The 11236-nt window shown below is 38.0% G+C and overlaps 1 protein-coding gene across 1 annotated transcript in view; it reads right to left on the minus strand.

The window, feature by feature from the left end:
* Positions 1-9641: 9641 nt before the first annotated feature.
* Positions 9642-11236, minus strand: part of LOC131535857 (HMG domain-containing protein 3-like) — a 5133-nt gene continuing 3538 nt past the window's right edge. Inside the window, exons 12-13 of the mRNA XM_058768364.1 lie at positions 11094-11218; positions 9642-10040 (exon numbers count right to left, since the gene is read on the minus strand). Coding sequence (XP_058624347.1) covers positions 9642-10040; positions 11094-11218 — 524 coding nt within the window. The remainder of the gene's footprint in view (positions 10041-11093; positions 11219-11236) is intronic.

The raw sequence follows: 11236 nt of genomic DNA on the forward strand, positions 1-11236 counted from the left end.
ATACCAATTTATAGTGAAATATATTTAGTTATACTAAATTACATATGAATAAATTGTACTTAAGTATACTAGTTTTTCACTAGGGTTACCAAACGACTAAAATAAATACAGAGAGCAGCAGCTTTTGTTTCTGCTCTGATAGCCACCAGACCATGCCGAATGCTGTGTATGTGTCTTATAAATCAGGAATGGAAAGAGAACATTGCGCTTGCTTTTCATCTTCAAACCAAACTTAGCTCTTCAGCTGAGAAAGTTTAAATCCCATCTGGCTAGTGCATGTTGTGGCAAATAAAATAAAAATTATATCACTAAATAAGAGACAAACATGTCCAATTGTCTTTAAAGATGGTTTATTTTCTTGCAAGAAAAGGCCAGCAGTCATGCAGCCACTCAAGAGTGTCTGCAGAGTGTGACAGTGAAGGGAGGGCATCCTTTCTCTCTTATAGTCTCGATGGTATTTTCAACGACATTCTTAGACTTGCTTATCATATTCTATCTTTGGGTGGAGGCCCTCCTGTCACGTACCAACACCCTTTTACCATTCCACTACAATTCCATAACATAATAATACAATTTCTTCCACAATTTTCCACGATTTTCATCATATATTGATGACAAAAAATGAACAGGATAGAAACTGATCAAGCATCACACTTATGCTCTTCGTCAGATTTTCACATAAATGCTCACTCTTCTTGACCAGTGGAAATTAATGCTAAGGCTGTTTTTTGTGGGGAAAGTCCCTTCAGAATTAGCAAGCAAAATATTATCTACAAGTACAGATTTATTATCTGGGAGTCGGCTAAACGAGCAAACACTGTTACTGCATTCTTGACAATGTTAGAAGAGGTCGATATTTCAAAATCTAAACACGCAACAGTATATTCTACTATATTCTGCTTTCAGTGGGGATTTCTTTTAGACTGCAAGGGAAGCTCAGCTTCCCCTATAATGTAAAAAAATTAATGGTCAAATATGTACTATTGTGTTAACATTTTATTGACTAAAAATGCGTTAGAACACGTTCATCTCGAAGACGAGTTCGTTCAGAATCAGCTACATATAGCAGGTCGGACTCGATTTCCTTCTCATACACTCCCCTATCGTCAGTGTATTTCTCTGTTGAAGCCGAGCGTCCATTGACTTCAATGGGGCTGCTTTGAACAGTTTTTTTCAGTGCTTTGAAACTAGACGGTCATTGGATAAATGCTGCGATTATGTCCCGCCCCCGGACGCTCAGCGTCTCTGGTGTGAATGGAGGAGTGGGCTGGCCTGGACTCCGGGCTTCTGTGTGATGATTGCAGGGTCTGATCTCCTTTTGATCGACAGCGATTTTGTTCTATAAAAAGTCGCTGACTGAAGCTATTCGAGCTCAGTCCCATCGCGGCTTTGCACTTGGTTCTTATCAATCATTATATTTTTTTTTTATTCATTTATAATGTTATGTTTTAATACACATGCTGCTAACTCGGAAAGTTCAAGATATGCGAGCAAAAAATGCTTCTGACACTTAGGCAATACAACACGAGCAAGAGCGCTGTTTTTGTTTCGTTTCTGTGTTCGATCCAAATCCGTGTTGATTTGGGCGAATCACTGATTCACTGAGCCATTCATAAAAACAGTCATTTGATTCACTCCTGAAGGATTCAGCCGTTTTGAAAGAATCGTTTGAATGACTCAGTGATTCAATCACAAACTTCTGCCACCTGCTGGCCGTTTTTAAGTTTCCCGTCTAAAAGTAGGCATATTACATTATTTTCCAACATATTTCTATATTCAGAATTTAGTATTTAAAACATTAATCTCATTATTTATGCAATTATAAATACAGTCTAAATGAATAAATGCCACATCTAAATGTCACTTCATGCAGCTTCTGTGCAGTGCTAAGATGAGTTTTGTTTAGATCATTTCATGGATAACAATAGCCAGTCATTCATTCACATTAATTAAGTATTCAGAGAATAATATTGTCTGTTTTCACTTACATCTATTTATTTATTAAATTTTGATTCATTTTGTAGAATTGAATTATAAATTAAGTTGGTATAGTATCGTGAAGACATTTTTATGGTATCGTGACAACCCTATTATACACCACATTCCTTGTTTCAGTTTAACCTAATTCCCACATTTCCTCCGTCGAGTTTAATATCTTTTTTAGATTGTTTGTTTGTTCATTCATTCATACAGTAGGCTAGCGTCACTGGAAAAGACACCTAGTTGGTACGACAGGGTCACAGAGCATTTTCTTGAAAAGGAACGAGGGCAGAATTTACGTATAAATAAATGGACAATTTTTATGAGGCCGAAAATGAGCTTCCCCTCTTTGAAAGACCAGCAGCCGCCACTGTCTGCTTTACCTGAGACATCGACCCCCCACTAGGTCAAACCCCAATCACTCTTCAGATTCCAAAATATGAAGAAATATATGAAGAGGTGCAAACACCGATAAACAAAAAAATCTGAGAAAAAAAAAAAAAGAGCTGATTGCCGTGCATTATTCTCCACATATAGCGCTATCTGAACCCTAAACACATTTTGCCAATGAACCCGGTATTGTCCACTTTCAAGGCATCACGAGGTCATGGTTTACTGCAGAAGCCGAGAAGCGCCCTTGTTTTTGAACAGAAGCCATTTTAGCGAATCAGCGCGCTGTATTCAGGTCAGGTGACAAGGCTACTTTCACTTTGAAAAGACGTGCTAGCTGAGAGGAGTTTCGTCAAAGCTGACTAAAAGTGATCGAGGATGGATAATTTCGACGAACTTGAACCTGTGATATCTTCTTCAGGGCGGAAAAGGAAAATAAAAGCTGAAATGTTTTCATGGATCCTTGCGAAAGCAGTATGTTACAATGGTGAGGAAAAGATCCGTGTATTGCGTGTAATCACATCCATAATCTATGATCACAACAACAACAACAACAACGTTTGTCAGGCATCTACATTGTCAACTGAGGAGATTAAACTCTAAAACATGAAATGTGGAGATATGTTTTTGCCAAAAAACGACTGTTGGAGTTATCTGCTTTTGCTATAAAACTTTTTATATGTAAAAAAAACATACTTTCAATGAGCTTTAATTTCATAAATTGCCTGTATTTGTTTAGTTATTACTTAATAAAAAACAACCCAACTGCAGTTTGATTGATATTACTTGGAATGCACAATAAAAAAACTCTGATTTCTGAAAAAAAATTAGCTATCGGTTTTTGCAAATGAACTCTTCATATCTTAACTTAATTGATGCATTTCACTGTAACTTCCACTTGTTGTGTCATCATTGAACCTTTGTTCTGGATATAGGAATTGATCCCCAACCTCGCCACAGATTTGTGAACCATTAAACCTTCCAAAGAATATTTCCACATTAGGTCAGTAGGTGTCTGTAGCAGCTGTTTGAACGCATTCAACCACATGAGTGTCCACCCTATGACAGCAGTCTGGTCAAATGTGTTTTCAGCTACCTCTGGAAGTAGTTGAAAGTGGAAAGATCAAAACATTTCAGACCCTATTTACACCTGTATTTAGTGCTGTCTACTTGTGGTTTGATCAACCAAAATAGCATCTAAGTAAAGATCATTTTCCATGAAGATATTTTGTAAATTTCCTACCATAAATATATAAAAACTTAATTTTTGATTATTAATATGCATTGCTAAGAACTTCATTTGGACAACTTTAAAGGCAATTTTCTCATTATTTAGATTTTTTTGCACCCTCAGATTCCAGATTTTCAAATAGTTGTATCTCGATGTATAAATCTCAGTTTCAAAAAATTTTCCTTCATGGTTTTGTGGTCCTGGGTCACATATACCGCTTTGAGACAATATACCATCTCCATCGCTGATCATCCAACGAATGAAAGCATTAATAACTTCAATCTCTCAAGCAACTTCTCACATTCTGTATTTTGCAATTAGTGCTGTCTTGCCACAACTTACAGATGACTCAACAACAACAAAAAACAACAACTGTGAAACAATACAACACCATGCTACACCGCTGGACTATGCAAACAGACAACATCATCTTTCTGAACACAACAAGTATTACATTACAAAGATCTTGCCATTTCATGTAATACTCATCCAAAACAACCTTACAACATTTGCTGTTCCACTATCAGACAATTGCCCCAAAATTGACACTTCATAACAATCCCAACTTGAATACCTCTATATAAGTGACCAAAATTTTAACTAGATATGCTGCATCCCCCCCACCCTCCCACCAAAAACTGAGACATTTTATGCACATTTCCAACCATATTTGTACATGACATTGTACAATAAACTCATCTATGACCTTTTCACAGAAACAACCAAATGACACTTGACTACTTTTACTTTACTTTTATTGAAATCACTCAATGGCCTAGGACCTAAATACAGGCCCACTGTTTTTGTTTTTTGGCCGTGGTTACAACATGATTAAGTTTGCTTTTTAGAATAGTTTTCCTTTTCCCGTATTCATCTAGAAGTATACACTTCTCCTCTTCTGTCCAATTTGGCTTTCTTTTTTTTTTGTTTTCCTTATCCATTTATCTGTTTATTTTATCCATTTTATTCAATGTTTTTGGTAAAGATGCTACTGGGGTAATGTATAGAGAAGTGTGTTCATGGCAACAACAGAATTTTATAATGGCAAAACCTTTTTCTAATTCCCTTAGGTAAGGGGATATCAACCCTTAAATGTCATACTTAAGGGAGAAACATAAGGTGCTTAATGCAACCGGGCACTGGCCCTTTGAGGGCAGCCATAATGCTGAAGTGGCTCATAAGGTCAGCTACAGAACTGTCAGGCTGAATTATCTAGTGCTCTTTACGCTGTCAGAGGGATGCGCAAAAGCTCCTTGACAGACTTCATAAACTGTTTGCACATCGACATCTGCGTGTCATTTTCATAACAATTGATGTCTTTACGCATACCATTTATCTGTTTTCTTTTGCAGAACACTTTTTCTTGAATTTGTATTTGCAATTTGTTTGAATTTAGTTTTTTTACCTGTTATTGTTCAGTTATTGCCCGACACTGCTGTCTGTTAATGTTGCGATTTCCGATATATCCTCCCATACATAAATTATTTTATTTCTGTCTGATTGTAAAGGAATACACAAAGACTATATGTAAAGTGAATCGTTGAGGGGTTTTGCAAAGCTCATAGCCTACACTAAACTTAATTTCATGTAAAAGGTTTTATTTTCAAAATACTTTTCAGTAACAACAAAAAGCTATTGCACTTTCCACCTGCCAAAAAAAAGACTGTTGTGGAAAAAAAATTAGGTGGGTAACTATAGCAACAGATCAGTATTGGTGGATACATATGCAAAAAGCAGTACCATCATTTGTGCATTTACAACCAGTGTTGGGAAATGCATTACAAGTAACGTGAGTAATCAGATTACTTTTTTCAAGTAACTAGTAAAGTAACACATTACTTTTTTAATTTACAAGAAAATATCTGAGTTACTTTTTCAAAAAAGTAACGCCAGTTACTTTGTTTTCCCATTTATTGACCGACAAGTCTCCTGTCCCCATGTTGGGAGAAATCGGAAGTACAGAGGCGTTGTGTGTGCTGTGTGTCGTTGTAGACTAAATGTGAATGTGCACTAATTCATATCGCTTGCAAAAAAAAAAAAGATTTAGTATTCATCAAAATGAATTAAAACAGTGAAATGCAAACTCAGAACAACTTGCAATAATTAAATATGTTAAATAACACAAATGTATCTAATCCCATTTTTTTATCCAATGTCTTGTCAATGTCATCTAAAAATGACTTTAGATCAACTATCAATTGTGCTTCATTGTTTTTATATTGCTGAAGAGTGAATGAATGATGCGTTTATATAGCGCTTTATTGTGTATTGCTGTTCACCCAAAGTGCTTTACAATCATATGGGGGGGGGGGTCTCTTCTCAACCACCACCAGTGTGCAGCATCCACTTGGATGATGCGACGGCAGCCACAGGACAAAGGTGCCAGTGCGCTCACCACACACCAGCTACAGGTGGAGAGTAGAGGGAGGCAGAGCCAATCAAGTGCATGGAGATTATTAGGAGGCCATGATTGACAAGGGCCAGAGGAGGGAATTTGGCCAGGACACCGGGGTTACACCCCTACTCTTTACGATGAGTGTCAAGGGATTTTTAATGATCACAGAGAGTCAGGACCTCAGTTTAAGGTCTCATCCGAAAGACAGTAACAGTATAGTGTCCCCGTCACTATACTGGGGCATTAGGACCCACACAGACTACAGGGTGAGCAACACTTGCTGGCCTCACTAACACCTCTTCCAACAGCAACCTAGTTTTCCCAGGAGGTCTCCCATCCAGGTACTGACCAGGATGCTTAGCTTCGTGGGCAACCAGTCTTGGGCTGCAGCGTGATATGGCTGTGGCGAAGAGTGTTGAACCTTCTCCTGCGTTCTACTGTACAGAAGTGAATTTACTTTTCCTTCAGCCTGAGGTTTATTCATTACACTTTGAATTTTTCAAGGGCTTTTACATTTGTTATAAATAGAACTTCTTATATTAAAAACAATCAAGCCCTGCTCATATTTAAAAAGAAATGCAAAAGTAATGTAACTCGTTACTTTCCATAAAAAGTAACTAAGTAACGTAATTAGTTACTTTTTTAGGGAGTAACGCAATATTGTAATGCATTACTTTTGAAAGTAACTTTCCCCAAAACTGTTTATAACACACTCTTCTATTATTGAAGGTAGTTAAGAAATTTTTTTATTATTATAGGTGCGTCAAAACAATAATGTGCGAGATGACCATTAACAGATTAAGCTTCTAAAGACCCTTTCAGACTACACGATTTTTTTGTCGGTTACGACAGTCACTGTGTCAGATTATGCGATTTTAACTGGATAGAATCTTGTGGTGTCGTGGGTAACAAACATGCCAGACTACACATTGCTTCCTGACAAAATCATCGTGTGACGTCTACATGCGTGTGTCATCGAGAAGCAACGGCTACAGACTCACATCCAAGTAGATGTGTAAGTTAATTAGATAGGAAGTAGATTCATTCTGCAAGAGGCACTTTTGGAGCTGCAGAAATAGCGGTTTCTGGGCAACAGCTGTAAACAAAGCAGCCCTGAGCTCATAAATGCTACTTAAAATTAAAATGACAACGAAACTTTCTGAAGACAATCGGTTTCCTTCAAAGATACATTCATATAAAAACTCCCGCCCCGCCACAAATAAATCAATTAAACACTGTGTCGCTATTGCGAATGAGAACATAATGAGTGATTTGCTAGTTTACATGCCAATTTCAGTACTCACCAGGTTGCTGAAGCGCCTCCGCTATCGATCGCCAATATTAATCTTTTTTTATTCTGTCGTGGTAGTCCCTCGATGAAACATCATAAAGGCAAGCATATTGTTTCCATAGCTCCACAAAGCTTTCTTCCATTTCATAAGTTCACCTAGCAGCACAGTCATCTCTCTTTCGTTTTGCCATGTTTAAAAGCTGTGTACAGAGGAGATTCTGTGCTCCTATTGGTCAGCTTCACCCATGTGACGGAACCCGGAAAATAAATTAAACATGCTAGACTTTCTGTGTTGACATCGTGAAGCGTCGCAGACATGGCATCGGTTGTCGTGCACTATGACACACTATACGAGATGAAACGATTGAATCTTGCGTCCCGACGCCCATTGTCGTTTACGTATTCTCACGGCAACCTACGTCAAGCAAAATCGGGCTAAAATCGTGTAGTCTGAACGGGGCTTAAGAATGACTAGCCTTGAAAGATTTGAAACTGATAAATACATTCCCATAGACAACAGAATTACACTGAACGTTAACGAATGTTGTTTTATTGTAAGGGATCGGTTATGACGTTTGGCTTGCTGCCCATGGCGTGAGAACATTATAAGGAATCAGTGTGCTAAGAGTGGCTCAGAAGGCTGCTCCATCATGCACTAGCTAGTGGGTGATGTAATTTCACTGCAGATATAAATATTGTCAGCAAGGGAAAAGTAGCATGGCTGAGGGGGGCTAGAATTGACTTTTGTGTGAAAACAAAACAACTTGAACACCATGTTTTTAGTACAGAGTCTTGAGAGGAAACCCACCGAGCACGACTTCATGCCACTCACTATGAGTTGACCGTAGCTCTGTCCATGAGTAAGCTGTTTTGTGCATCTTTTTGGCTGCCAACACATAAAGAGAAAGACAGTAGTTTGGTGTCTTCAGCTCTTTCAGACGCTCAAGTACAGCTCAGAAGGATGAGTGTCCATTCGGACCTGTTAGAAATGCTGGTCTTAGGACTAATGACAAGCTCAGTGGCCGCTGGGCAGAACGGAGCCGTGGAGCGAAGCTGGGAGACCCTCTACTCGCATTCTCTAGCCAGAATCCCTGGGCGAAAAAAGAGATATCAGTTGGGACCGGGTGTGTCTCACTCGTCCTTAAAAGTGAAGCTGCGGGCTCTTTGATCACCCCCTGGTGGCTGGCTGCAGTACAGGTCATAAACCCCGCCCTCTCAATGTAAACGAATGGGACTTCAGTCAAAATAAAAAAAATAAATTTCCAATACAATTTTCCGAAATATGGTTTTGGTCATTTAAGGTAGTTGTTATCACGCTGATATGTGTTCAATTCGTTTTTGTGATACGTTTGATTTTAGCTAGTAATTTGATGCTATAATAACGGGGTGTGTCGTTATGGTTGATTGGGTCTGCGGGAGTTTGATTCCGCAGCGCCACCTCACGACTCTACTGCAGACTCGGGCTCCAAAGGAAGCAGAGACGCATCGTCCATCTTTTTTACAGTCTATTACACAAAATTTGGGGTGTTTTTTAATGTAAAAAATATTTAGATATCCAGATATTTCTCCTTATTTGAGCTGTGTCTGAAATCGCTCCCTATCCACTATATAGTGCACTGTATCGGGTGTCAGCCATTTTGTAGTGCTGTCCGAATTCTGAGTGAGCGACTTCATTCCCTACATTCGTTCACTACTTTTTACCCACAATGCATTCTGATTTCGAGTGTACAACCGATGTACACTCGCTGAAGCACTAGTTCGCACAATCCAACGTGAGGCGGCTGTAGAGCGTTAAAGAAAAATAAATATGGCGGATGGAAAAGTTGGAGGCGGCAACTTTTACAAATGTAAGTAATTTTTTTATTGCTTAAAATAAGTCTTTATAAAGAGATTGTGAAGCAAAATGATACGGGGGCGATTTGTTGGCACAGTAATTACTTTTTAGTGTGGTAACTTTTAAATTTACAACATTGTATACAATAGATGATGATTTGGTCGATTGTTCACAGTTATGTTAGTGAACACGTATGTCCAGTATTCATCTACGTCTTAGAAAATTAATATATTAACAAATTTGTATTTGCTTTAGGGACAGATGAGGATGTTAGGCATCTAATCCTGAAAAGGACAGCCTACGGCCACTTATTTTCTGGCCGAAGAAATGCTGCTCAGCATGGATGGGAGTGAGTTTCAAGAGTATTCTTTCTTGTAACGTTAAATTAATACAGTTGAGGTTTAATGTGTGTTTGTTAATGTGTATACATTACGTTATTTGTACTACAGAACAGTGCTGAAGGACATCGGCTTGTAGCTGGATGGAATAAAATAACTTTCTGTTTAAGTAGCACATAGAATCAGGCTTGAATGCTACCAGCAATTGAACTAAAGACAGGACTGCCAGCCAGGTTTGCAAAGCCTGTGCTGATTTCCTCAAGCTCTTCTAAAGATGGGAAGTGGGTCACCTTGCGTTTGATACGGAGGAGCAGTTTTGAGACTTTGTGGACAATCATGTGGACTGTTGAACGGGGCATATCAAATGCTCTGCAAACAACCCGGTAAGAAGTTGCACTTGCCAGACAGAATATGAAGACCAGAATTTCAAGATCCTGACCCCAACCATGGTCACGATCCTCACGGAGGGTGTTAATGAGGTAGGTCAGTGTTTGCCTGTTTAGCCGAAAGTCTGGCCTCAAGTCACTGAGGACGACAGGCACTTGTTGGTTCAGAGGGCAGTATGGAGCTCGAGTGCCAAACTGAAAAAACAAATATACTATGAAGTAAAACGTGTCGTATTGTTTAATAAATATACATATTGTGCAATAATTATATTTACAGTTACATTTTACTGGTGGTCCACTGTATGAAGAATTTTTGGTATATGTCACAGTTCACTTTATTTTGCTATCCTCACTTACATAAATGAACTATAGTGTCCTGCACCCACTAGTAAAAAATAAATAAATAAATAAATATATATCAAAAATGATATATATATATATATATATCAAAAATGATATCCGTGTCTGAATAATTTTTGTATTTGACTGTATGTCAACGTAAGATAATGATAAAAAAAAAAAAAAGTTATATAAAGTTTTATAAAATATAATATATTGTACAAAAGTTACAATACAAAAATTAATCAAAGTTGTATATCGACAAAATAGCTAACAATAAAAAAAAAAAAGATTACTTCTCACAGAAATTGGAAGCTCATCATCATCATAAGTTATTTTGTTAATAGCTGAATGTGTGTTGTCTAACATCTTACCGAAAGGTGGCATCTTCGAGCTAACAAAGCATGCCTTAAAGTTGCCCTTCTTGAAAAATGCCACTTTCTTCTCCTCAGGAAAAGAAGTTTCACCAGAACGAAAATTAACATATAGTTTCATATATTATTTTTCAAATTATATTAATATTTTATGAACAAATAAATGTGACAGACTGTTCTTTTTGTTCTCTTTTATTTTTTAAATATAATAAAAAATTATTTCGGACACAGCATTGGTTTACAGGAATGCAAAGGTAACTATGGTAACCAAGATTTGTTTTGCCTTGAAAAGTGCAGTTATTTTTGTTGCTTAGCAATGTTCCGTAACGGTTTACCAGACGGAAATTACTGATTGAAGAGTAACGGGGATCATGACACGAGGAAAGTTGATGTCTTGAACATCACATATTTGTCAGTTTGTTGTCGATATATTAATAGTTTTTCTTAAAATATTTCAGAGAAAGTAGTATTGATTGTTGGCCACAGCTTTGTGAAGTGGGCTGAGAGGAGAGCTGAGGCCTCCTGGGAGCCTAACCTGGGTCTGCAGAGCACCAGAGTGCAGTGGCTTGGGAAAGGAGGGATGAGATGGAGCCAGCTTCTGCCTGCCGTCCTGGTGATCCATGCTGGGGAAAAGACCTTGGCCTACTGAGGAGTCTGGACCTTCTGAGCTCCATGAAG

This window comes from Onychostoma macrolepis, chromosome 03, assembly GCF_012432095.1.
Source record: "Onychostoma macrolepis isolate SWU-2019 chromosome 03, ASM1243209v1, whole genome shotgun sequence".
NCBI lineage: Eukaryota > Metazoa > Chordata > Actinopteri > Cypriniformes > Cyprinidae > Onychostoma > Onychostoma macrolepis.